Source organism: Vipera ursinii (assembly GCF_947247035.1).
Source record: "Vipera ursinii genome assembly, chromosome: 10".
NCBI classification, from domain to species: domain Eukaryota; kingdom Metazoa; phylum Chordata; class Lepidosauria; order Squamata; family Viperidae; genus Vipera; species Vipera ursinii.
The window spans coordinates 21,433,797-21,461,791 of NC_139520.1; the positions used below are offsets into that span (position 1 = coordinate 21,433,797).

General features: G+C 49.5%; 1 protein-coding gene across 1 annotated transcript; it reads right to left on the reverse strand.

Annotated features, from left to right (window-relative positions):
- Positions 1-55: 55 nt before the first annotated feature.
- On the reverse strand, positions 56-27,973 carry KIAA0513. Its single transcript, XM_083370513.1, has 14 exons — positions 27,307-27,973; positions 20,032-20,184; positions 15,984-16,467; positions 11,739-11,838; positions 10,910-10,983; positions 10,589-10,659; positions 9,722-9,932; positions 8,886-8,926; positions 8,665-8,749; positions 8,377-8,454; positions 7,901-7,930; positions 4,292-4,372; positions 3,837-3,931; positions 56-2,836 (listed from the first exon to the last, which is right to left on the reverse strand). The coding sequence occupies exons 3-14, from the start codon at positions 16,328-16,330 to the stop codon at positions 2,787-2,789; spliced, it is 1,263 nt and encodes a 420-aa protein (XP_083226639.1). The 5' UTR covers positions 16,331-16,467; positions 20,032-20,184; positions 27,307-27,973; the 3' UTR covers positions 56-2,786.
- Between the last annotated feature and the right edge of the window lie 22 nt (positions 27,974-27,995).

Genomic DNA, 27,995 nt, shown 5'->3' on the forward strand with positions numbered 1-27,995 from the left:
ACAGAAGACGGGATCTGGAATAAACATATCCTGGGCGGGAGAAAGAGTGACGATGTAGTTTCATTTACTTATTTAAGCTTTATTTTATTTTCCCTGATCCTGTCATAAGCAGAACTTGAAACGTTTTCAGTACATAAGTTAAAAACAATAATATTCCACAAAGGGCATGAAGTCGCACTCTTGATATGGGGCACACACAACTGCACCCAATACATCAGAACATTTTTTTATATTTATATATGTGTATATTACGCAACCAAATACAGCAGTTTTAAAACTTCAATGAAACTCACAAGATGGAAATGCCACTCTGGGACTCTCAGGTTCACACACACACAACATGCAATTCTGGGTTTTTGCTTTTTAAAAGGGTAAAAAAGAGAAGGGGGGTCCTGAAATTACATATTTAGCAATAACACCCACACCCACACCCGTATACACACAAAAAAAAAACAACCACCAGGATCTGTTGCAGACCCATCTTCCTTTTCATTCCAAGAAGTCCCTTAAACTTTTCACTGCAATTACCTCCCCTTTAAAGCAAACCTCAGAAATGCAAGCAAACATCTGGATTTAAGTCTTTGCATTCCACGAAACACAGACTCCTCGCTCACATTTAATTCAGTGCCACTCTCCAGCCATCCCCCACCTTAAAGAGAAAAATCTTCAAGATTTAACAATGGAATGGAGAAGAAAAAACAAATTCACATGACCACAATTTACGAGAGACCTGGAAGGATCAAGGTATAAAAGGAAACAGGTCCATATACATCAGAGGAACGGGACTCCTGCAGCCTTCACGGAATAGGGGCCACATCCTGGATTGCTGTGGCTTGCAGGAACCGGGGAGAAATCCATGCAGCGCCATCTTTTAATGCTGCTCCATATTTTCAATTGTCTACAAGTGCGAGTTGAGTTTTGATGCCATTTTGCCCAGTGTGAAACACCTTTGCAATCATCAGTTGTTGATGCATCCCTCGATGTGATGTTTCCGCTGTGTGTTAAGCCTGCTGGGAGAATTGGACATCTTCCCCAAAGTGGAAGAAAAGCTGAGCTAGAAGAATTAGCAGAGGCCTCTCTCCAGATGTGGCGGTTTGGGCTTTTTCTGCAGGATTAGGAACAGCAAAAGCCAGCCTTGTGGAATGCTGAGCCTCCTCCAGATGCCTCTCCTAGCTCCAAACCCTTCGATTTTCAGCCGGGATTGGAGCAAAACTATAAACGGAAGGTACTACTGGCAAAGAACGGGCTGCCAAACGCAGCAAGCTGCTTGTTTTGGAAACCACCAGAAAAGGATCTGGTTAACAAGTGGAAATATAAGAGGGTTTCATAAGGGGCGCATTCAAAAGTTCTATCAGTAGAAGTCACAAGCACCCCCAACTTCTAAGCAAGGAGGAAGCATGTCAAAATCTATTCTCTTGGCGCCCTCTCCTGGCGACCAAGGAAAGTGCAGGGGCTCAACATTTGCAGGTTATTGCAAGATTGCACTGTCATTCCTGAATAACACACACACACAGAGGGAGAGATGGATTTTCTTGTGGATTCTGTAAATCAACCAACAGCTCGCTAGCAGCTATGTCTTTTTCCAAAGGATGAGAAACCAGCATCCATCCAGCCCAACAAGGTGAATGGAGAAAAGTCTCCACTGTCCATGTTGGAGCGAGAGCGTATCCTGCCGAAAGACACTCCCCTGCAAACCCAACATCAACCTGTCCTTAGAAACACACACACACCAGACACGAGACCAGAGGTGGGCCATCAAAGGTGTGAGAAGCACCACAGAGGAAACGTCTCCAAATGGGATGTTGAAGAATGTTTTGTTGCCCCCAAGATGGCTTGTTGCTGCCATGTAAGCCTTCAAGTTTGTGAATGGTGGAAATAGGACAGTAGCTCACAGACAACCTTCCACCTACTTCATGTGGACCAATCAGACAAAGGCTCCATGAAGTTGACAAACCAGAGAGATGGGATCAATCACTCTTGGTCAACCAGTTGACCAACCGCATCAGCCACACTGTTTGATTTGTTCTCATGTACTCCTCCAGAGTTCTAGATCAGGTTCATCAGAACATATTGCATTGAAACCATGCAGGAGGTCCCAGAACTGCTCCAGGGAACTAGGAATCTGGGCCTGGTTGACTTGCACAGCTTCTTAGGGCCCAAAACTACCCAGCTCAGCTCCTGCCTGCCTTTAAATATCTTTCTCTCCCCATCAGGATGATTTGTACCAGGTCTTCTGGGTCTACAAATACCTTTCTCCAGGATTACCAGCTCTTGCAGAAAAATTAAAAAATCTTATCTGCCTCACTGTTCCATCTCAACTTGTGCAGACCTCCTATTTTAAATTTCACAGCTGTTGGAAAAAAATATTCTGGCTGCTTAAAATATTCGGCAATAATGCGCGGAGGGCTTTTCCAGTCCTCCTCAAAAAGACCTGTTGTCCTGGTCCCCAATGACTCTCCCTGCCTTGTACGGAGGAATCTCCCCAGACTGGGCCAAAGCTTTCATGCCCAGAGGCTTGGAACAGGAGTCTGTGGAAGCAGTTGGGTGTCCTTCAGGCTGCAGAAGAGGACGGGCATCTTTGGGTGGACAAGCTCTACATCTATGGGCTGCTGAGCACAGCACGGCACGGTTTAATAGCAGTCATGCAGGAGTATTGCAGAGTCTGGGGGAGCGGGATTTAAAAGCCCATCTGAAGTCTCAAGACGGTCCCAGAGATGGGTTTCACAGCCTTTTGCCTCCACCAGCCTCTCCTCTCCATCCTGGTCCTGGCAAAGCAGGTGGTGGAGCTATTCAGCAGCCATTTGGTCAATGTGGTCACTCAGCAGCTTGTACTGCTCTGAAAGGAGAATCAAAGGAGAACCAGCTGAGAAATCTTCAGGAAAAGGCGGGGTCAGGTCAAGTCAGGAGTGGGGAGAAAGGCTTGCAGCTCCAGATCAGCAGGATCTGTTCCACCCTAGAGAATGGAAATCCCTAGACATTCCTCTCCCTCGACCTCGTCCCCTCTAACACGCTAGGCTAGACCAAGGGCATCCAACCTTGCCAACTTTCAAGATTTGTGGACTAACTGCTGTGCTGGCTGGGGAATTCAGGCAGTTGAAGTCCACAAGCATTACAAGTTGACCAGGTTGGACACCCTTGCATTAGACCAGGGGTAGGCAACCTTGGCTCTTTTATGACTCATGGACTTCAACTCCCAGAATTTCTGAGCCAGCTGGCTCAGGAATTCTGGGTGTTGAAGTCCACGAGTCATAAAAGAGCCAAGGTTGCCTACCCCTGCACTAGACCAAAACGGTTCCACGACATCTGTCACCAGCGTTGCAAGAACCACAAATTGTCCTTTATCCGACCGACAGGGAGCATCTTTTCCAAATCAGTTTGGGCTACTTCTGCATACTCCTGATGTCGAAACCATTCTTCTTGGACTGATGTCCTCCAGATGTCTGGGGCTGCAATTCTGATCAGCTTCAGGATGGTAGGTAGACATATGGGGAGGGCAGCAGGTAGTCAAGCAAAAAGCTAAGATGGGAGCATCTAAATTCACAAAACAGCTTTTTTTGTGTGGCAACCTGAAGATGTGCGGACTTCAAATCCTATACTGGATGATGGGAACTGAAGTCCGCTTGAAGTTGACACTTAAGTGTCACAGAAGCGATCTATAGAGCAGTGATTCTCCACCTTGTGTGCACTTCACCTCCCTGCAAGGATGGCTGGGGAATTCTGGGATTTGAAGTCCACACAAGGTGCCCAGATTGAGAAACACTGCTTGCCCACTTTCTCCTACCCCAAGATGTCCATGGCTTTACCAAAGGCCCCCGGACCCTCTCAGACCCACTTACCTTCATCCAGGTTGCCAATCACTGCCTGCTTCTTCAAGAAATCATTGCAAAGTTTCTTGTTCAGCCCAAAAGCCAGCATGTTATGAGTGAAAGTTCTGGTCAAGGGAAGTAAAAGAGAAGTCAGAACATCTGCTGCTTGTTCTGGTGATCCAGATCAGACTTTTCCAGGTACGTCCAGTTCCCATTATTGGGATTCTGGGAAGACAAGTCTAGGCCTCCAGAAGTCCAAAAGAGTGGGAGGCCAACTTGGAGCACCCAAGAATGAGCAATGCAAATGATACATTGCATTTGGAAGACCGGAGACGAGAAGGTTTCCAGTACGATTTAGGGCAGGCATTTAAAGAATAGTTACTGTCTTAAGCGGGGAGAGAGAGAGAAGAAACTAATCTTTGAAGGCTGAGAAAGCTCATCTTTTTTTCCACTTATTTGAAAACATGGCTGGTTTCGCTACTTACCCCAACTGTCCAAAGGTGATATTCTCGTTAAAGCGAAGACTATCGTTCCGTTCTTCTTGAGTCATGTGGCACCACTTCTCCCTGCAAACACAAGTGGGGGGGGGTCATGTAACTGGGGAACTTTGGGCAATCAGTTGGCACATCATTCGTCAAAATTGGCAGGAACTGACGGGAGCAAGGATGAAGGGCATAGCCTGCTTTCTTGTCTTAGCTATCAACTGTAACAACCACCTGGCAGTTGTTGCTAAGGCCATCTCACAAGATATGGGTTCCCTGTGGCCAATTTCAGATTCTGTATTTGAGCTTGTCTCGCTGTGGGAAGTCCAAAGATGAATTTTAAGTAAGCCTCCCTTCCATTTGTGGGTGGCATCTGTGGCTAGTTAGCTTGTTTAGAGTCCTCCTTCAAAGCAAGCTTCACTTTACAAGTGGAGATGTTTCTGAAGGAAGTCATCTCAGTTGCAGCCATCATCGTGATTAGTGTGACACAACCGGTCTTTACAAGTCGTCTGTTGTGTGGTGTGCAGGAAGGGAGAAAGCCAAGCACACAGCAAGGGGGGGGGCGGCGAGGAATGGAGTGGAAAGGAGAGAGGTGTAAAAGAAAACTGCAATCCCTAGCCCTCTTAAGGTCCACTAAGCTCTGCCTTTGGCCTGATAACCTGATCAAAATGTTAAGTTTGAAATCTGAGCTGCCACCATCTAGAACAGGGGTAGGCAACCTTGGCTCTTTTATGACTCGTGGACTTCAACTCCCAGAATTTCTGAGCCAGCTGGCTCAGGAATTCTGGGAGTTGAAGTCCACGAGTCATAAAAGAGTCAAGGCTGCCTACCCCTGATCTAGCATTAAACATCCTGGAACTGGCCACGTTCTTGCTCTTTCCACCAACTCTGAAACAAAGTAGGTCACCATTTCAGAGAAAGGAGAAGCCAGGTTCCCCTAAATGAGACAGGAGAGGCTCACAACAGAGAACAGATGAAAAGAGACACGTCTCATCTTAAAAAACCCAGCCTGTTCTTAGAAATAAGTTTAAAAAAAACAAGTTCCCCAAGAGAGAAATAAAAATAATGCAGAGCTGACGGGTCCTAGGCTGGTGGGAAGGTATGGAGGACATGTGAATTTGCTGATACAAGTGAGCTTCTGGATCAGTTTCTACAACCTCCTCCATCCTCCTTCCTCGTCCATCTTCATGGAGGATGGAGGCAGCCTGGGATGGCATCTCCCAGAATTCCATGGGCCACACTAGCTGGAATTCTGGGAACTGCAGCCTCTGTGCTTTAAGAGAACACGAGGGACCAAATCCTTGCCATGCCAGATGAAGGAGATTCCTTCAAATTCCACTGAAGGTAAAGGAACATCAATATTTCAAACCAATATACCTTCTGTTCCAATATCCCGCAGACTCAGACATTTAAGGAGTTCGTAACAAGGTCAGCTAACTTCTCCATTTCCCTTTCCATATCCTCCACTGTAGAACGCATCACTAACATATTATGCTGACACCCCTAGCAGTATATTTCCGCTACGACGGTATATTAATTTACCTAGCTCTTTAATTCCCACATTGCCTTTATCCACTGTTAGGATTTTTAAAAGCACTGAATTCCAAAGGTCAAATCAAGTCCAGAAAGAAGGAATCTAACTTAATTTTGGTTGCTGCTAGATTGGATTTTCCGTGCCTATAACTTCCCTGCTAACGTCCGACAATGTCAAGAGGCATTTTAAAAAGGGAAATTATAGGGAAGAAGGCGGTGGAGGAAAAGCTGCTGAAAGAAATAAAGGGGTGCAAAATGAATGGGGAAATTGGTTCTTTGACACTGAAAATGGAATCACAGTTTGGAGGGAGGGGGGAAAGGTTGGGATCAGAATATCATAGCAGGAGATTTGTGGATGTGGTTCTCAGTGGTTGCCTGCAGGATACAGGATTTTTCATGTCATTTCATTTACGGTGCTTGACCGTTAAAGAAATTAGGACAAAGAAAGGAATCTTTTCTCTTGAATCATTTCCAATCCTTGCACACAAACTGAGGGAATTGTGACCTTTAACCTTATTCACTGTTCACCAAACATTTCAAGTCCAGAATGCCCCATCTGGGACAGGAAGCAGTGGTTGCGAGTTCAAAACAAGTGTTTTAAGTTCGCCAGACTCAACTTTAAATGCAACCATCTTGTGAGCCATTTTTCAAGCTTGGAATGATTTGAAATTAAAAAGCTTTTTGCACGCCCCCTTCCGTCTATGCTGGTCTTACAGAGAAGGGAGCTTTGCTAGAGAGTGAGGCTGTGGGCAATTTCTCCTGCTTTGGCCAGAAGAAGACCAGAAGAGAGAGGACCTTGGCACTTCAAGGCTTCTGATCTTGCTATAGCCTCCTGGTCCCGATCTGTGCAACAGGAGGGCGTGCAATGAAAGAACAAACCCAAGGACCTTTTGCATTCTGCGGGTAAAAATTCAGACTCTGCTGGTGTGTTTTACACACACGCACACACATATACACAGACAAACGAGGTCTCTCCAGACCTCCTCTCCAGATCCTCTGGAGATCACACAAGAGTGCTCTGTTCTCACAGGGTCTCCGGGGGTTCCGAAAATTGTGTTGAGAACGTTCACATGTTTTTTGGAGACCCCAGAGTTGCCCAAGAGCAGGTCCCTCTTCCACGACTTCCAGAGGGGTCCAGAGGCTTGATGTGTCACCAAGAGTGGCATGGTGGTCCACCCACATCCTAGGTTCACCATCACCCGCTCTAGGAAGACGAGCAAGCCAGCCAGGTGCAGGCAGAGTAAAAGACCAGCAAGGGGGGGGGAATGCACGGTATCACCATCGGGGCAAAAGAGAACTTACTCAGAAGAGGAGATGTTTAAAGTCCAGACAGTTAACAGAGGAATGGAAGGGGAGGGAGACAGAATATGCCAGCCAGACGGCAGTCACCAAAGGAAGGAAGAGAAGGAGAAACGGAAACGAAACCCTGGAACTTTAGAACTTCTTACAGACTCAAAGCCGCAGCCACTTTCCCAAAACTTACCCACTGCCGAGACACAAAAATGGCAAAACCGAATTAACCTGAACATGATTCCTAAACTACGGCGTCTTATGGGGATGGAAGTGTTGAATGCAAATTCGCAGGACTATGAACACAACTCAGCCGATATCTTTTTTAAACAAACTGTGGTCCACCAGCTCTGGCAGGGAAGCGGAGATGGGTTCCTATGTTTAAAAAACAATCCAAAGGTAGTTTAAGGAAGGCCTTGCCGCCCGCCGGATTAGCTTGCAAATTTCCCTTCCTTTTATTCCTATTTCTTTTGCACTGCAGCTTTCCAAAGCAAGTCACGAGGCCGGAGATGTCCCTTTGAGAGGCCCGCAGGACAGGCTCGGTCCTCTGAGCTCGGTCCTAGGGAGAGGGCTGCCCACTGGGATAAAACAGGCAGCCCCAGCAGGCCGCAGAAAAGCACATTCCGGCAGAAAGGGATTCCATAAACAAACCAGCCCCTGTCATTAGCTGTGGCCGGCAGCAGGATTTCTCCTCCTCGCTGGCAGGAGGCAAACTTTTGGACTGGCGTAACCATTTAGGGGGAAGGGGGGGGGAAGGAAAGGGAAGAAAGTAAAGGTGGGCAGACACACCTCTTTTCCTCTTCCTCCCCAGGGTCCCCTCTGGAGTGGCAGCAGGAAGGGCCAAGAGAAGTCACATGGCATGCAAGAAGGACGGATGGAAGAGAGGAGAGGATGGAGGAGAGGAAGCAAGGAAAAAAGAAGAACAGGATTACAGACGTTGAGAGAAAGAGAGAGAGAGAGAGAGAGAGAATTAGTTTTTTCAAACCTCCCACAAGACCCTACAAGGGTGAAGGTCCTTCCCACCAATCTCCCCCTTCTTTTGAGCATTGGCGGAGAGGGGAGCCTGCTCCGTGACGACCAAACGCTTCCTAATCCGAAGAGGAGCAACCGAGAGCAGCTCGCCCTCAAACGAACAGAAGGAGCCATCTTGACGCGGGGGGGGGAGGCACGAAGGGCCAGGGAAAGAGGGCCAACCTTCTCTCCAGCCAACCTTTCCTCCCCTCACCCCCCCTCCAGAGCCAGAGGGGGACCCCAGGGCTGCCTACCTGGTGGTGGGAGACCGTTTCCGCCTCTCGCAGTGGACGGCGTCGAAGAAAGCCGCGTTCCAGAACCTCAGGGTGTGCCTGCGAAACCGGGATGAAGACACTGGAGTCGCTTTGGATGGCGAGATGGGCGACATACATATTTAATAAATAAAAGGAAGCTGGAGCATGGAGGGCAGTGCCAACCACAGCCGGGTTCTGGGTGGCTGGAAGGGCCCCGGGCTGAGCTGCTCCGAGGACCACGGCCGTCCTTCCGTGGAGATTGAGAAGGTCACCACCTCTGTCCCTTACCAGATGGGCTGCTGCTTGAGGTGCATGTACAGGTAGATCTTCTCCCCGTTTCTTTCTTCCTCCTCCTCAGGACTGTACAGGGAAACTGCACAGAGAGGGACATTCAGAGCGGGGGGGGGGCTTTAGAGGAGGCAGACCCCTCCCCTCCGCCTCCACTGCCCTGCTTGAGAGATCTGGAGCTTCCAGCAAGGAGCCCAAACATTCTGGGTGGGCCTGCTGACCTGATTTCTGCATTCTGTCCCTGGGCCTCTCTTCGCCATCCCTGGAAGAAGAGCAGAGGCGGGATTCAGCCCAGCAGAGGGGGTAACCGTCCCCCTGCCAGCCCGCGCAGCCTGGATTGAGGGCCTCCCATCCTCGGCTTCAATCGCACCAAGGACCACCATCAACGGCTTCCACGCAGTCGGTGCTGCAGCCAAGCAGCATCCAGCATTGCGGTGTGTCACTGACCCTCAGCCAAAATCCACTTTCCTGCCAGTTCCACCCCCACCCCCACCCTAATTTTATCCCTGCCTTTGGGAATCTCTGAGGAGACCCCATTCACGCAGAACTACCAGAGACGAGGAGAGTTTTTCCCCAATGCCGTCACTCTGCTAAACAACTAATTCCTACGACACTGTCGAACTAGCTAGTAAGGCTGCATTACGATTATTCTCCTCGTCTTTTCTATTACCTGTCTCTTGATCTTCTTGTGACTATAGCTTTGTTGCTTATACCTTATGATTAATATTGTTTTATTTAGTATCCTGGTATGATTTAGGTTGTTTTTTTATCTAGTATCCTATGACTATCCCTGAGTGTTCCATCTTATGATTTATGATGAATGTATTTTTATGTTGATTATGATCATGATTTATTACTTGTTGCTTGTAGGAAGACTGAGAGCTTCTGCAATGGAGAGAAATTCTTCGTCTGTCCAACCTGGCCAATAAAGAATCCATTTCTATCCTTCCAGAAAGCCCCCCCACACACACCATTTACAAAGCGGGGGCATCCTTTGGGGTCTGCCCTAAATCTTCTCTCTCCCCCCAGCCACGGAAGACAAGAGACGGGGACTCACTCGCTCTTCGTGGCCCCGCCGGGACCCCTCAGCTTGCTTTCAAAGCTCCCGAAAAACCCCTTCATGTTCTCCGTCTTGGCCGAGGTGTTTTTCAGCAGCCGTTCGGCGATGTCCTTCTTCTCGGCCAGCCAGCTGTTGGCGGACTTCAGGTAGGAATCGATGCTTCCCGCGGCCTTCTCTTTGCACTCTGGGGGGAGAGTCTGGGGCTTGCCTGTACAAAGACAAGAACGCCAAGGGGGAAAGAAAAAGAGTTTAATCCAGTGTTTCTCAAACATGGCACCTTTAAGACGTGGACTTCAACTCCCAGAATTCCACAGTCAAAATAGGGAGTAACCCATCTCCAATCCCCTAAAGCAGGGGTCTTCAAACCTGGCCCTTTTATGACTTGTGGACTTCAACTCCCAGAATTCAGCCTGGCTGAGGAATTCTGGAACTTGGAAGTCCACAAGTCATAAAAGGGCCACGTTTGAAGACCCCCACCCTAAAGAGACCCACTTCTTTTCTTTTTAAAACAAGCCAAAAGGAGGCAAAGGACCGGCTCTCTGCAAGGAGTATAAATCCTTCCCTTCCCCACCATCCAGTCAGAGCTGAAGAAGCTTCTGGGATGAGAAGCGAAACGTCTTCAAAGAGAAAAAAGAAAGTCCAGTTGCCTCCTGAAGAAGCACCTATGGGACAACCATGACCCGGATGACCGAGACTCTCCATAGACCAAACAAGCTAAGTTACTAGTCCACATGACAGTCTAGAAATAAAGAGAGGCGGGAAAGATTCCGTTTTGTAAAGAAATAAAAAATGCTTCTTGGAAGACCCACGCACAGCTCCTGCTGGAGACAAGCCACCTCTGGATTTGGCTTTTGCAGCCCTTACCAATGTAGTAGTAAGTGAAGCACATAGTCATCAGGTTCTTAGCAGGGCTGAAGTCATCCATCTGGTAGCATCTACAGAGCCAAAGAGAAAAGTTGGTGAAAAGGTGCAGGTGTGTGTGTGGGGGGGAAGGACAACGAAGACGGTCCCAGCTCAGGACTGCCAAGTGTTGAGAGTTTAGGCAAGGCTGGGGGCCAGAGAGAAACCCCACTCCAACAGGACCCCTGGCCTGCCCACCAGGAGCCCCGCAGGACAGCCTGGGCCAGGCCTGGTTTCCAAGCAATTGGCAACCCTTACACACACACACACACAGGGTCTACTCACTCAAAGAGCACCACGGCAAAGGACTGCACCAGGCGGTAGAAAGTCTTCTCCGAGACACACTTGGAATTGCAGCGCTGCGAAGGAGCCGACAACAGGCAGAGTTAGGGAGTGACTTCTGCTTCTGGGAAGCGGCCTGAGACCACTCAGATAGCTTCTGCCGTCTTTCTGGCGTCTTTCTGGCCCCCCTGCGCAGCTGTGATGCGTGCTTTTGCTTGTACCTTCCTAAACCACACAGTCCTTGCTTAATGGCTGTTCATTTAGCAAAGGTTTGAAGTGAGAAAAAAATTGAAAAGAGGTGACACCTGACTGGTCCTCAAATTTATGACCGCCGTAGCTCCCCTGCGCTCACACAATTGGGATTCAAGTGTTTGGCAACCGTCACATGTTTAGGATGGTTGAGGCCTCCCACAGCTATCTGATCGCCGTTTGTGTCCTTCACAGCCGGCTTCCCAGAAGCAAACTGAGTGGGGAAGCTGGCAGGGAAGGTCACAAATCGTGATCATGAGGTCTCACTTAACAACTGCACTGCTTAATGACAAACTTTCTGCTCCCTATTGTAAGTTGAGTTAGAAGAAGTTGAAGAAGGAAGTCAGACGGATGCAATGGTGCAAATCACCCTCCTGTCAGAGGTGGGAAAACCTATTTTCCCCCAAGTGGTTGTTAATCAAGGTATACCAAGAAGGTAGAGTGTACTTTTCCATGGAGGTTCAGAGGGATTCTTAACAATCTTAAAAGCAGCTCTGAAGCAGGCTGGAACTGCCGGCGCATTCCCGGAGATTGACGGGATTCCAGATTTAGCAAAGCTGTTTGATCCTAAATGCTTCCTTACCTGGACGCTGACGTATCTGGCGAACCATTCCCTGCCTTTCGTGTTCTCGCCGCTGCACAGCTCCCCAAATCTGGCTTGCTCCTCTTGGTCAAACTCCTCTCTGAAATCACACACACAGACACACACAAAATCACAATCACATCTTGCACGCCTATAAATAGAAATATCTACTTCTAAACTGCAGCCCAGCCCCTCCTTCCCTCCTGCCTGCCCATCTATGCCTCTCTACCATATCTTTTTCTCTTTCTTTCTTTCTTTCTTTCTTTCTTTCTTTCTTTCTTTCTTTCTTTCTTTCTTTCTTTCTCTCTCTCTCTCTCTTTCTTTCTTTCTTTCTTTCTTTCTTTCTTTCTAAATTTATATGGATGCCCACTCACCCTCCATAACTCTGGGTGGCTTACAAATATAAAACTTGAATGCACAAATAATAAACAACAATACAACCCCCTCCCCCAGGGACAATCAAATAAGTCACTTGATGGGCTCCATCCCACTCTGGGTATCCCAGGCCCAGCAAAACTGGGTCTTCAGGGCCTTGAGAAAGTGTGTCCAACTGGGGGCCAGTTCTAATCTCCATGGGGATGGAATTTATTGATTTAATCTATTTATCAAATTTATTGGCCACCCATCTTACCACAGGGTAACTTTGGGTGGCTTACAATACTAAAAAGATAAAATTGTATAAATAGAGTACTGCAAAACTATAATGCAACATACAATAGCTAAATGATGGGGAGGGAGGAAGAGAGTAGGATGGGCAGGGGAGAAGCTGGGGGGTCTGATATTAATATATCAACCACCCCTGACATGAAGCCCCAGGCCAACTGACAGAAGGGAGGGGGCTTGTCGATGAGTTTTATTTAGGCTTTTGAAGCAGAGGGAATTCCCACAGTCCAACAACGAAGTTTTCTCTGCAAAAGATCCTCTCCCAGTATGGTTACATCCCAAGTTTTGAAGGCCTGCAAAGTTTCATTCATCCTTTCCTTAAAACATACGGTGCCTTCAGGTTGACCTCTGTCCTCAGAAAGCACAAGATCTGCCCTTTTCTATGGACTCTCGGCAAAGGCAGAGTTGCACAACTCCGGGTCGTGTCATCTGCCAAGGTAAATAAGCAGGCACCAACCCCAGATAGGAAGTTGGCTGTGGTTATTTATCCTCAGCCGCAATTCCACGAGCTTAAAAAACAAAAACAAAACCCAGCTATAACAAGAGAGCTCCTGTCTTAAAATAAATTTTATTTATTATACGCTGATTTAGTTCCAAGTGTTCCCTGCAGCTTGCAGCACATGCGATAAATCCAAAAAATTAAAATACCCGTAGCCATAGTAAGGTGGCATATAAAAATAAGTTAACTCAGTGACCATGGAGCCAAACAGTAAGCATGCCTCATAGGCATAGGAGTATTAAATATCCTCCAGAACAACTCTCTATTCTGGAACACAACCAGTGAATAAAAGAGCTTCTAAAGCGGTGTTTTTCAATCTTGGCAACTTTAAGAGGAGTGGACGTCAACTCCCAGAATTCCCCAGCCAGCACCCCTCTTAAAGTTGACATGGTTGAGAAAAACACACTGCTCCAGCAGAAGGCTGTTCCATAGCAGGGGTGCCATTACTACAGAAATATTAGCATCTCTGGGGCTTTGCCTTTTTCCTGAATTTGGCATGAATTTGGCACTTCCAGGGTTCATTTTAATAATAATGGGCGCAGGAGCTATCCAGAAGCAATTTTGAAGGGGTTCCTCTCCAGCAAAGGAACTCTGGACCTCGGCATCTGCCAAGCCTTGGTCTTTCCACCTCAGAAAAGATGAAAATGAATGGATTCATATCCACAGAAGGTGTACGGAAAACCCTCGTTTGTTTCTGCTGTCCTTTAGAAGGATCTAGTTGGCTCAAAAAAATCTAATCGGAAATCTTCTCCGTCCAGGCACAGCCCCGTTCCAGTGGGCTTGCAGGAACTGTTTGGCTTCCAAAATAATTAGCTAAAACCTCAGATCTTTCCGTTCAGTTGCTTGGAATAAATTCAGGAATTAAATGACTTATCCACGGAGACAGGATGTTAAGGTGCGCAGTGGAGGAATATTGCCTTGGGCTACTGGCTTTCTGGTTCAATCAACTCTTTAACAATTCACATTCAAAGCTTTGCTCCAAAGCGTGCGTGTCTTTGCCCCCACCCCCCAACCCGCTGCTGCAGAGGTAGGGCAAACCCCCTTTGCGGTGACATCCAAGTTGCACAGAGAATATTCTGGATAGATCCAGATCCAGAACCCAACCGGGCTTCAAGGAAGCAAGGAAGGCAAAGCCAGCTCATCGCTCAGCTTCAATCACATTAATTCAGATCCGAGTGACTCAGAATGCCGCAGGCTTGCTGAGATTCAGTGGGGTTTTATATATATATATCTGTGCCAAAGGCATCTAAACCAGTGTATATCTGCCCTGCCACTGGCTCCCAGATCATCAGGCAGGAAGTACGAGGAGTTAAATGTCTGTGGAGATTCTAAGCCGTTGGGATCACAGTTGTCCCAAAGGTGCTTTTTTGCTTCAAGACAAATGGACTTTTTTTCCCCTCAAGGAAAAAGAAAAGAAAATAAAAAGTCCAGTTGCCTTTTGAAGCAAAAAAGCACCTTTGGGACTCCAGCTACTCTTACGATCACAGCTGAGCCCCAGGGGTTTGGTTTTTTTACGGCTAAGTGAAACGTTTGTTAAGTGAATTTTGCCCCCATTTTATGACTTTTCACGCCACAGTGAATCGTTGCAGTTGTTAAGTTAGTCACCGTTGTTAAGTTGTTTAGTGAATCTGGTTTCCCCATGGACTTTGCTGGTTAGAAGGTGGCACACACACACACACACACACACACACACACACACACACACACACACACACACGGACGCTGCGACCGTCATAAATATGGGTCAGTTGCCAAGCTTCCAAATTTTGATCATGTGATCGTGTGAAAAACAGTCACAACTCACTTTTCTCGGCACCGTTGTAACTTCAAATGGTCACTAAATGAACCATGGTTGAGGAGCTCCTGCACTAGGAGTTCATTTAAGAGAAGTAGGATGCGGCTCTGAGATCCTGCGATACCCAAGGGGAAAGAGAAAAGAGGGCTGGGAGATATTTGGGGGAGTGAGAAATGGGTCTTGGAGAGACCAACTCCTGTGCCTCCCCCGGAGATGAACAAGGCCAGCCATTTTCCCGCCTTCTGAAAATCCCCTGGCTTACGTCCTTTTCCTCTGCATGCTTCATTTAAAAATAAAAGCCAGATTTCTCCTCCTGCTCCTCTTCCAGCAAGGAGATCCTGCCCCCTTTGCCGGCGTTTCCCGAGACAACCACAGAAATGTTCGCCTCTCCCTTCGCTTGTCAGGCGGCATCGAATCTCCTGCCTGCCCAGATGTCATCAAACAAAGATCTGGCCGCTGGCATCACGTGGCTGGCCACATGTGGTCAGACACCGAGCGGTGCCTCCGTCTGGCGGGAGGAAAGCTGCCCTCCCAGTGAAGTCCCCGAGCCTTAAAAGTTGCCACGGTGGGACACACCCGCTTTAGAGGAAGCGAACGATGTGAGTTGTTACAGAGCTGCACACAAAGGAGCACGGATGCCGCATGGAGAAAGTGGAATCCGAGCAGAGGGAGAAGGTCCAGATGGCTGGGCCTGTGGTTTACATGGCCAGGGCCCCCCAAGAGGACCAGCAATTTGACAATGGAACAAACTGAGCTAGGAAATCAGAGCCTGGAACCTCGTTTGCCCATAACACCATTACAGGCAGTCTTCAACCTACAACAGCTCATTTAGTGGCTGTTCGAAGTTACAACGGCACTGAGAGACTTAGGACCGTTTTCCGCACTTACGACCTTTGCAGCATCCCCAAGGTTACGTGGTCAAAATTCAGGCGCTTGGCAACTGGCTCATATTCATGATGGTTGCCGTGTCCCGGGGTCAGGTAATCTCCTTTTGCAACCTTCTGGCAAACAAATTCAAGGAGGAAGCCAGATTCACTTAACCACCGTGATACTAAATTAACGACCGTGAAGATCCACTTAATGATTAGTGCAAGAAAGGTCATAAAATGGGGCAAAATTCACTTAACAACTGTCTCACTCAGCTATCAAAATGTTGGGCTCAATTGTGGTCGTACGTCGAGGACTACCTGTGTAAGAATCCACAACAGGAGAGGAGTTGCAAGGTTAGGCGTCCCCTCAGCCCTCCGTCCCCTTTCCAGGGTCCCGCGGGTGCTCCAGCAACACTCACCCACCAGTGAAGATTTTCTCCACGTACTGGCTCATGAACTCCCGGTGTTCGGCCACGGCTTCCCCCCGAGCGGACTCCGTGCTCTGGTTTGAGGAGTAGGACTCGGAGGAAGAGCGCCGGTGGTTGTTCCAGCTGGGATGGGTGGGCGAGTCTGTCGGGTCATTCTCGCTGTCGGCGGACTCGGTGGCATCGCTCTCCTCGGTGGCAGGGCCCACATCCCGGCGATCCAGCACCACGTGGCCGTTGGTGGTCGAGGGGCCAGTGGGGACCGATTCGGAGGTGTCCGTGGTGGATGGTTCAGAGTCGAAGTCAATGAGGTTTCCCACCGGGACATCCACCACCTCCATGGTTGTTGTGAAGGTGTAGGCTGAAGACCCGAATCCAGACAGTCTCAAACTCCCTTTTCAAGCAAGGCTGGAGGCCACCAGGAACAAGCCATGTTCTAGACCAAGGATCTTCTTTGGCCCAGCATGCTTGAAGGCACCTGGGGAAAAAAACACAGAGCAATTAATGGACTCCTCGCCTGGATTCTCCTTTAGGGAGGGAGAAGAAGGGAGCAGAGAGCGCAATGTTGCTGCTTCCAAGACGCTTCCTCTGAAGAGACAAGGGAACGACTGCCTTTCCTTCCAGAGGAGAGAGAAGTGCCTTCTAAATCCCCCTCCAGAGCAGACTGCAAAGGGTCAGGGCAAAGATGAAATGGGCCCCTCCCGAGTTTGTGGTTTGAACAACTGCAGCAGGAGGGAGGGGATCAAACAGAGCTTGAAATGAGGAGATGCTGCAGAAACTTTGAAGCACCCTGGACAGCTCCTGGAGAATTTCTGGCAGCCTCCCTTTGGGAGCCATAAAAGCCATGGGATGGGAAAGAAGGGAAGCTCTCCAAAGATGGGAATAGAAATATCGACCCCGAAGACAGCTGGGTTGGCCAAGGTAGAGTGCAGCTCTTAATCCTGCAGGAAATCAACCTTGACCGTCCTTTGGAAAGACAGATATTGAAGGTGAAACTCAAATACTTTGGCCGTCAAATGAGAACAGAGGACCCTGAGATTGGCAAAGGGAGATGGGGATGGCAGAGGAGGAGAGGGTTAGATGGTGTCATCGACGCAGTGGACATGAGTTTGGACAGGTTCAAGGAGACCATGGAGAAGGGGGGGCTGGGGTGCCATAGTCCATGAGGTCACAAAGAGTCAGACACAACTAAGTGTCTGAAGAACAACAAAACGCAGTGCACAGTTTCAGGCCATGTAGCTGCCTACACACCCCTCCACTCCCTAAGGTTGGGTTCCACCCCAGAGTTCCATCAGAAGCTGCCAAGGAAAGACCATTTTAAATGTCAGAAGACTTCCTCGAAGTCTTTCTGCAGTGGGATCTCCCCTTTGCTCAATCTTGTGGAACATCTGATCAATCTTACTTCGTTCAGTCAAGGTTTAAATGGTCATCTCAGGCCTGAGCTTCTCCTTTTATCTTTCTTTGCTCGCGTTCATCTCTTCATCGGTCACCTCGTGCCCCCAATATCTGGGACTGCCCCACATTTTGCCCCTGTAAAGAGACTCTGCAGCCACCTCAGCACCATGGGCAAAAGAAGCCACGCTAGAAAGGGAGCCGGGGGCAAAGCAGAGAGAAAGCGAGAGCTCTCTTTGAAGCCACCAGCTGCAACTGAAGCTGCTCCACAGCCTGTATTTAAAAGGCTGCTGGGCCCGCCTCCTTTCTCACAATGGCACTTTTAAAAACAGGCCGTTATCGCACTTAAGCAAGGGCTGCAATTTGCCTGATTATGGTGTTAAAACCTGCAAGCCCATCTGTGCCCTCCACCCGACAGAGAACAGCAGAGCGTCATGCCATTCAGGCAGTGCCAACTGACTGGCACAGGCAAATAGGGAGGCAATCAGCAACTTTGTCCACAGCCAGCTAGCTGAGTCCTAGCTGCAAGGGAAGGTTTCCCAAGAGAACTGGGGTGACCCCCCCAAAAAAAATCAAGACAGGGGCTAGAACAGTGCCTGTCAAAAATCTATTTTTATGTGCTAACAATGGAGAAGGGGGGGCCTAAATGAATACCATCACTTGATCAGTTCCATCTCCATTCAGGGTCCCCAGGGCCCCTGACAAAACCACATTTTTGGGAAAAGCAAGAGTGGGGTCAACCATACAAGGCAACTGGAATTTCTTTATTTTTCCTTGAAGATTTTTTGCTTCTCATCCAAGAGGCTTCTTCGGTTCTGATTGAATGGTGGGGAATGGTGGGATTTGTATTCCTTGCAGTCATCTGGTCGTTAGTACTCCCTCTGAGAGTCATTGAGGCCCCTTGTGGGTTTATCTGTGCCCCCAGGGTCACCTGAATAGTGCAACAGGGTGCAGAACCTTCTTGGAAGGGCTGAGGGTGTTGTAAACAGGAGATAGGAGTCCATTTCTACTCATGGATTTGCCACTGATCTCCCCCCCCACACCCCCGTTCTCTCGCTGACACGGGCACCCACATCCAGCCTCCAGTTCTGCTTGCTGCTTTGGGGAGCTGAAAGGGCTCACTTCTCAAGTTGAAAGCCTATATTATTTTCCCAGCTGGACTCTGCCCTCTCTGCGGCTGAGCAGCCCCGCAATTCCTCCTTCTTCACACTGGCCCTCGCCATAAATAATTATCCCCTTTCAAGAAGGAAAGGGTGATGCAGCCCCAGCTGTTTGTGCTGAATTGACCTGCTCTTTGCTCCTGACAGGAAGGAGGATCACACACACACACACACACACACACACACACACACACACACACATGAGCCTGCAAAGCTGCACAGAGGAATTTAACAGCTTTGGCAGGCAGGAGAAACGAAGCATCTCAGGACTGCAGCTCTCCTAAGAGGTCCTCCTTGCAAATGCCCCCCCCCCCATTCTGTGGCCCGTGGATTGGGAAGTCTGGAAACGGCATTCAGTTCAGACTAGGGATCGATCCCGCAATTCTAGAGTTTAAGTTCTAGGAAAGTGGGGAGTTGGGAACACAGCCAAAGTCAGCCTTCCCCTCTCCTTGCCCCAAAGGAACAACAGAATGAGCATTGGCAAGAAATTAAGGATAATAAGGAGGGGAGGGGGGGAAGGAAGGAAGGAAGGAAGGAAGGAAGGAAGGAAGGAAGGAAGGAAGGAAGGAAGGAAGGAAGGAAGGAAGGAAGGAAGGAAGGAAGGATAAAATTCTTCGGTCCAAAGTTTACAAAAATCCTACATCTTCATGGAGGCATCCTCACCTTTTATCTCTTGAAGCCCCAACCCACCTCCGGGAAATGTCCTGTTTTATTTCTTCAGTTGGTAAAGCTGGATTTGAAACCCACAAAGAATCCGACAGACAGACCGTGGCAAGAACGGTAAAGAAAAGCCTGTTCTGTTTAATCCACGGTCCATAATTACAGCAAACCCGCCCCCCGTCTCCCCCTCCCCACAACTCAGCCTTCAGACCCCTGGCACAGAGCAAAGGCTCAACCGCCCAGTTTGCCCCTGGCCCTCCCAGCCCGTTCCGCCAGGTGGAGGGAGACGGACGTACCTGCGCCTGGGCTGGCCTTCAGAGCAAGAAGGAAACTCCTTCTGGGCCAGAGAAGGCTGGCGAGGGGGAGGATTGCTACTCAACCTGCTGAGCGACTCAGCACTCATTTCCATCTGCTGCTTGCCGTGTGGTGCGCATCGCCGGCCTCGCGTGCCTGGCTCCGAGGGAGACCCAGAGACGCACCAAGCCGCAGCCCCGACCCACCACCCCAACCTCTGGGACAGCCCAAAAGCCAGCCAGCCCTGCCAGGGAAACTCCCAGGATGGAGCAAACGTGAAGACGGGGTCAGTTCGCACAAGGGACCTCAAGACCCAGGAGGGTGGTCCCGAGGAGCTCCCGAGAGACTTCTTGACCCCAAAGAAAGCGCCTCGATTCTGAGAAGTGCTCAGAAGCCACCAAGGGGTTCTCCCCAAGGGTCAGGTAGGAGACCTCTTCACCTGAGATCCAGGTAGGGTCAGCTGCCCCAACCTCCACAGCGCTGGTGTCTGAGAACGGAGCAGACCTCAGGGTGAGGCGTGCAGGAGCTGGACTTACCCGCAAGCCCCAGTGGGGAGATCTGAAGCCAGCCAGCTTGGGCACCTCTGGATAGAAAGCAGGCAGGAAATCAGCACAGCTGGATTTCACACCAGAGAAACAACGAAGTGCAGATGATCCAAACACAAACACGTCCCTCCTCTCCCAGTTAACCTGCCGGAACCACGTCAGAGAAGGGGGAGAAAAATCTCCCTGTGACTCACACTCAGTGACATTTGAGAGAGGGGGGGAGGAGGGAGAGAGAGGGTGGAGAGGGAGAGAGAGGGAAAGAGAGACAGAGACACAGAGAGAGGGGGGAGAGAAAGGGAGGGAGGGAGGGAGGGAGGGAGGGAGAACCAGCTGACCGGAGGCAGAAGGAAATCTTATCAGGACTTAGCAGAGTGGTTCCTTCTTCCGTGTGAAATGCCAAATGTGGTAGAAGTTGAAGGCATCCACAAGCTACGCTCAACGGTTGACCTTGGATGAACTACAGTGGAAAGACCCACGGCAAGATTAACCAGCCCCAGACAAAACAAAAGGGCTTAACCTCAGCCTCAAAACCGTAAGCCCAGAGGCAGCTGCCGGCACTTGCAAAGCAAAGCAAATCCCATGCAAGATGCCGAGTGAGCTTCTATCTTGGCTTGTGGTGATCCTGGCTGCAGACACCTCTCCATCCCAGGCAGGTGATGAGTCTGCACTCCCAAAGGTCACGACAAACTTCCTCCCCTTCCAATCTGATGCACTCTGCAGGTCTAGAGCAGCTGTGAAGCTTAAAGTGGAGCCCTCGTGACTGAACACTAATTGTGCATGCGCACGCACGCACAGACACACACACACAAACAAACAAACACAGAGTGCAGAGAAGAGCAACAAAGATGTTTAGGAGACTAAAGTGTATGATGAATAGTTGTGGGAACTGGGAGTGTATAGCCTTCCAGTACTTGAGGGGCTGCCAAAGAGGGGGGCAACCTATTCATTCTCCAAAGCACCTGAGGAAAGGACAAGAAGCAACAGATGGAAGCCTGACAAAGAGAGAAGCAACCTGGGACTAAGGAGAAACTTCCTAACAATGAGAACAATTAATCATTGGAACGGCTTGCATCCAGAAGTTGTGGGTGCTCCAACACTGGAGGTTTTTAAGAAAAGTTTGGACAACCGTTTGTCTGAAATGGTATAGGGCTTCCTGCCTGAGCAGGGGGTTGGACTAGAAGACCTCCAAGGTCCCTTCCAACTCTTGTATTCTGTAATCTTACTCCCAACAGAGCCCAAATATGCTTAAAAAAACAGTCCCCAAGTGCATTCCTCAAAGCACAGAACATCTTGCCTTTGCCTCAGAACAAAATGCTTGCCTCTTGATCAGATACTCAGATTGCCACAGAAAGTCAGAATTTAAAATAGGTGCCTGGGACAGATGCAGGCCGGGGGCAGCTGGCAGCCCTTTGAATTCCATTTGGCTTTAGGCAGAACTGGCAGATTCGATTCAGGCAAAGCCTCAGCCTCCTCCTTCCCACTTTAGCACCTGAAAATGAGCAACATTTTGTTCCTTGCGTCTGTGCAAGCGGAGCCAGGTGGACAGGCCACTCGTGGTCTCCAGCACAGCTTGAAACGGCCACCCCCACAGGAGGCTGACTGCGCCGATGGCTGCCACCCCTTCGCTGTGCAAGAACCCTCCAGCACTGGGGGCGGGGAGGGTGGTGTCCTGTCGAGCCCTTAACCCAAGCATATTCTAGGAACAGACGAGATGCTTTCAGTCCCGTTGTGCATTTTAGTAGCTGCAGGCTGTACATTTCTCCCCTTCAAAGAGCATCGTCTCGATTCCTGAAGACAGAAACGCCTGATAAATGCCAACCTGTAAGGCCGGCTAACCATGGCCTCACCCCTTTTCTTGGGGAGACCTTTGACATTTCCCCCCCCCCCCACTTGATACCTGATTCCTGGATGGTTGGCAGAATTTTGGGGTAATCTGCAAGCTAGCAAGCGTCCTCGGAGTAAGGATGCTATCTCCGCTGCTCGTTTCTCCAATAATGAAGCAAGTCTGCCTCAATTGCGCCCATGTACAGCGGGTGACAATGTTTTGCTGTCTGCATTCATCACTTTTGGGCTTCCTTTGGGAAATCAACCCAACAGCAGCGGTGGGAGGAAGAAAGCGAAGGAAACAATTCTTTCTGTTGCTCCACCAGCTTTCTAAGCCAGTTAAAGATAATTACTTACAATGAGGCAGGAAATGAACAGCCAGCCAGTCAGGCTCTGACTTCATCTCAGCCGGGCTTGGTGAAAGCTAAGCCAGCCCGTATTCATCCTGTCTTTGGCAGGCCTGAGTTTTGGGTTGATTCCAGCTTGGAAGCATGGGTTTTTTTTTTCTTCTTCTTTCAGAACGGAGGGCCCCAGGCCAGGGGTGGGCAACTATACAGCCCCTTTATGACCCGTGGACCTCAACTCCCAGAATTCTGCTTGCAGTGCCCAGAGCTGAAGGTTAAATGAACTGCCATTTCCAGGAACCTCAGTCTAGATCTCAACCTCAATCTAGATGGCCAAGGCTGTTGGGACTTGTAGTTGACTTCAATCTTCTCCAGAACTTAGAGCTGCCTGAATTGAACAAAGGACTTTCTGCAAGCAGAGAGCATCCAGAAATGCATGGCTGGCTCAGGATTTCTGGGAGTTGAAGTCCACAGGTCGTAAAGGGGCCATGGTTGCCCATCCTTGGCCTAGGATCAGGTGGGAAGGCAGATCCTACCCGAAGGTCAGGAGACCGATGGAACCAATGACCCAAAGGCTGGTAGGTTCTTCTTTGCCAGAGGCAGTCAAGGGAGATGCCAAACTGGTCCTCTGCTTGCAGAAAGTCCCTCATTCGATTCCAGGCAGTTCTAAGTTCTGGAGAAGCTCGAAGCCAGCTACAAGTCCCAACATCCTTGGCCATCTACATTGAAGTTCCTGGAAATTGCAGTTCATTTAACTTTCAGCTCTGGGCACTGCGTTTTAAACAATTCAGAGCAAGTGCGGAAAACAGCAATGAAGACGTGGGAATTAGAGATCAAAGTCTGCAAAGCCAGACTGAAGGCAGCAAGTCTATTTAGCCTCGAGAAAAGGTGACCAGTGGGAGAGAACAGCTTCCGCTGGGAAGTTAGAAAATCTCACCTCCTAACATACAACATACAACATACAAGGGTCGGAGAAGGAGCTATCGTTGATGCACACCTGTCATTTTATTCCTGAAATATATTGTTAACAGTTCTGCAAGTTGACACCTATTTAATATTCTCTCTTCTGGCACACTGAAGATTAACTTTTTATTTGCTGATGACGCAGCATTTGCTCAAGCTACAGGGGGCCACTTCTGGAGGGAAAGCCACTGGGCTACAGGTGAGTCACCTGTCCATCAAGGTTCCTTCTTAGCGGAATCCCTTGTAACACTTGTCACGCAAGACCATCCTGCATTCCTGTGGTGCCGGAGCTCCTTGGACAGGTGTGAGCCGCAAAGCGCATAGTTTCTCCAGGAAGGCGAGGCTCACACAAGGGTAGGCTGTCAAGCATTAAATACTTTTTCGCCAGCTCACCAAAGGCTTTTGCAATCTCCATTCAGGCATAACCACCTCGATAGCTATGAACAGTTGACAATAGAATTGTTCCCTCTTTGCCTCTCTGGGGTGAGGAAATACATCAGGTGAGACTACCGTGGTTTTGCTGAGCTACCCTAAAGTTGAATTTTGGCATTGGCCAAGTTTTCCCAAGAACTTGACTGCTCAAAAAAAAAAAAGAGTATAAAATTGAGCGTAGTCCCATGGTGATTTGCTTAATGATCGGCATGGCTGGCTTGACTTACAACCGTGATTCCAGGCTCCATTACAGTCTTAAGTCAAGGACTATCCTTACTACCAATCAAAGAGCTTTGACAAGGCGCCTCATTGCTCAGTGCTAGGCCAGGAACATTTTGACCTGGCTAAGCTTGCTAACACACCTTTGCAATTGCGCAACACTGGCTGGAGTTTGCTGCCCTTCCAATTTATGGCCCAATGTTCTTTTTTTGGGAAATACACCCCCCCTTTCCTCTTTCTCTGCATGAGGATGCAGAAGACAACAGCTTTCCAAAGAGCTTAATTCTGTATCGCTGCCAGTGGAGGAATCTCTGCTTTAAAGAGCTTTTCTTTGACCTCTTCGCCACAGAAAGCCACGGCCGAGAGGTTTCAGTGCACACACCATTTCAGAAAAGGACGGGCAAAGATGTTGTGTTTGGGGGGGGTTGACTAGCATCCCTGCCACTGGTGGAAATGTTGGCCTGGTAACTGAATTACCCAATGGTTACACAACACACAATTGCAGCCCACCACTTTGTTTTTTTTCCTTTTTGCTGGGGAAGAGCGCTGGCGCAGGCTTGGAGAAAACAGGTTGGGGGGCAGCACAGGGGGCGCCCGAGGGCAGCGTTAAAAGGTGAAACAAGCCACAGCACGGAAGGCAGCAGGACAGGCTCCTGGGTTCCCATTGCGTGTGTTGCCCCCTTTCTGCTCTCTTGAAAGGGCCGTTTGTTCTGTGCAGGAAAAGCATTTCACGGGGGAAAAGCTAAGAAAAGCAGGAGGTGTGATGCGGCTGCTTTAATTAAGAAGTGCCGCTGACATCACCGGCACCGGTGTCTTGTTGGGGATGACGCAAGTACCGTATTGGCACCCAGCGTCAGGCCATCCACGCTGCAAATGCTGCTTTGAATTTCTGGTTTTTGAGAGTCGGAAAAGCGAATTCTAGCAAATTCAAGAGATCTGGCAGTTGTGTAACTCATTTTTAAAATAGCGCAACCTTGCTTCTGGTCGCATACATCACGGCTTCATGCTCTGGGCTGTTCAGGGCCTTCTGGTTTGCATCAGGCTCTGCTAATCCATGACACGATGTTCTTTGTCTATTGCTGATTGGAGGACTTCCTGAAATTAGAGATATTATCTCGTTGTGTTCATGGCATCGAGCATTAAAAGGCAGCTGGGTTTTGCTTTGAAAGGGATTCAGTTCTTCTCACGTGTGTCTGTTCCATGCATTTAATCATCCCAGGCACTGGCCAACTCAAACAAACTGCAATTCTTCCTCACCAGCTTTGAAAATTAACTCATTATGTTCATTAATGAGGATGAGTTCATTTTATTGAATTGTTCAATTTATACGGGAAGTCCTCAACTAACAATCGTTCATTTAGTCACCGTTCAAAGTTACAACGGCACTGAAAAATGATTTATGGCCATTTTTCACACTTACGACCCCTGCAGCATCCCCAGGGTCGCGTGATCAAAATCCGGACTCTGGGCAACTGGTTGATACATACAACGGTTACGGTGTCCTGGGGTCACATGATCCCCTTTTTTCCGACAAGCAAAGTCCATGGGGAAGACAGATTCACCTAACAGTCCTGTTCCTAAGTTAGGAATCAGAGTGATTCACTTAACAGCCGTGGCAAGAAAGGTCGTAAAATGGGGCAAAACTCACTTAACTGTCTCACTTAACATAAATTTGGGGCTCAGTTCTGGTCGTAAGTTGAGGACCACCTGTACTAACCCGCTGGTGCGAAGACGGTGGAGCACAAGAATATCCACGAGCCTGCCCTTCCTGAGATCACTTGGAAATGGTTTCATTTGGGGCAGATGTGACATTCTTGAAGAACATCAGCATTTCCTTCATGTCTTGCTTAACCCTCAGCAACGCATGAAAGCTCGTCCGAGCAGATCACCCTTCACCCTCTCCTTTCCCTCAGCTGGGCTCAACCTGCAGAGGGGATTTAGTGCCACGCACAAACGCCCAGCCGATTCAGATCTGAAATACACCCGTTCGCTGTGTGTTCATCTCCTGGAAGCCAAATGTAAAGCAAGAATCCAGCTTGTTGACTTTGCTTCTAAAAATGCTGCACTGTGTATTTTACAACTTCCCTCTTCTACAAATAGGAGGTGGAGGTCAATGAAAAGTCATTTGAAACGAGCAGAGGATAGAAGCCATTGTCTCATTTGATCTCAGTGAAAGTGACCCCACTTCATTACTGGGGGAAAAAAAGCACCGCAAGGTTTTGCCCCTTCAACCACAGCCAAGTAGGGAGGCTTCAGGCTTTCTGAAGACCAGCGACCTCTTTGCAAGGCCTCAGCCACAGGTTCAAGTGCTCCTTGGCTGCAGATCTGGCAGAGGTGTGATCCGAGTCACCTGCGGAACTCTCAGCCACATGCGATTGTGAAAGTCTTCACAAGTTAAAGTCAAAACACCCAGGCTAGAGATTAGATTCGGTCAACCAGCAAAAGAATGGCCTGTACCTTCTTCCCCTTAAATATGGGGGAGGGGGTGTGATTGACCTTTGCAGCTCTTTTCTCAAAATAGGGCTGAAAACGAGACAGAACTGTAAAGATTCACAGACAAAGGGAAATGGTGCACAAAACGGCACCACTGGCTAATGCACCAAAGAGCCACCGCAGAAGTTAAAAGCAGATCTACAGAGAAAAGGAAGAACAGCCCAGGCGTAGCACGGCTGGCTGAGGAATTGTGGGAGCTAAAGTGCACAAGTCTTAAAGTTGTCGAGGTTGCAGACCCCTGGCCTAGAGGAAAGTCTCCAGATGTGCCAACCGGCCCTGCAGAGTAGGACCTCTACCAAAGCAGGCCCAGACAGAAATTCCAAGCAGCTGTTCGTCACCTCTCCACCATTCACAAATCCCCTTGACAGGCAGGAGCCAACTCAGCTAGCTGGTCTTGCCAACAAAAACTCCTTCCAAGCTTTAAAAGTTTGCATGCCGATGTATGAACCTTCCGCTTGCTTAGTAAATCTCCTGGTAGCCCCCCCTCCTAAGTCTTCCGAGGCTATTGGGAAAAAACTGCCTTCACCTGCCATTCTTGCCACGCAAAGAAGCTTCTTGGATGAGAAATGAGACCTTTTCAAGGGAAGAAAAGCAAAACGAAGAAAGTCCAGGTGCCTTTGGAAAAAGCACATTTTGGAAAAAGCACATGACCTGGATGACCGGGAAGCTCCATAGATATTCACCAGAAATTAAACCATATTTTATTGCACTGTTCTGCACCAATCCAGACTGCTTGCTAGAATTATCAGTGGGGAAATGGAGAGCTGAGCCAGCCAATCACCAGATGAGCAGGCGGCTGGACTAGAAGACCTCCAAGGTCCCTTCCAGCAATATTCTATTCAATTCAGGTAGTAGATCTGCCAACCCTGGCTCTGAATCAAGGCTGTCCAGTAAATGCCATCCGCCCTGCTTTTGTAGAAGTTGCAAAAGACAAACGTCGCCACACCCCCACACCCCCGGAAATGCCTCCCTCCCTCACCTCCCATCTCACCTGGAGCTGGCTGCTTGTCCAGGCCGAGCCACCAAACCACGGTTTGTTGCAAAGGACTCGCGAACTTTTCCTATTCTTTAGCAGGAAACTGACTCCGATCAGTTGGCAGGCTTGATGCCTTTTTTAGGAGAGCAAAAAGAAAAAAGAAAGAAAGGAAAGGGGAGGGGGGAGAGAAGGGAACCCATTACAGCTCTGACCGGATCTTGGCCGGGAGGAGGGAAGCCGCAGCCCCGCTCCTCACTGCACCGCCAGCCAAGGCAAACAGCCCTGCAGATAAAGGCTTGCGGGAGCCGAGGGAAAGGTGACCGCGGGCCAGGCGTCTCTGCGGGGCACCTGCCGGGAGGCTGCGCCGGCCCAGCTGCGCTCGGACCCCGCGAGGCACGGCAGCCGGGCACAGAGCGCGCCCGGGTCTCGCACGGCCGGCTGCAGCGCTCAGCCCGTGCCCAGGAGCCCGAGGAGCGAGGAGCGAGGACCGAGGCCGAGCCGCTGGGACGCGGAAGGGCAGCCGAGCCGAGGCAGGAGGGGGCTCTCTGCACGGACCCTCCCCGCCCGGGGCCAGGCGAGGCGCTCTGCACGTGCCCAGGGGCGCCCTGCCCGCCGCGCTCCGGCCCCACGCCGCTCCTACCGCCGCCGCCGCCTCCAGCTGCTGCCAGCGGAGCCAAGAGGGCGCAGAGGCGGAGCCGGCGGGG

Coding starts and splice junctions, on each gene's coding strand:
- KIAA0513 (XM_083370513.1), bottom strand. CDS start 16,330: ATGGAGGTGGTGGATGTCCCGGTGGGAAACCTCATTGACTTCGACTCT. Junction 11,839..15,983: donor GAGAAAATCTTCACTGGTGG/GTGAGTGTTGCT, acceptor GTGTGATTTCAG/AGAGGAGTTTGACCAAGAGG. Junction 8,750..8,885: donor GGACAGAATGCAGAAATCAG/GTCAGCAGGCCC, acceptor CTCTCTGTGCAG/TTTCCCTGTACAGTCCTGAG.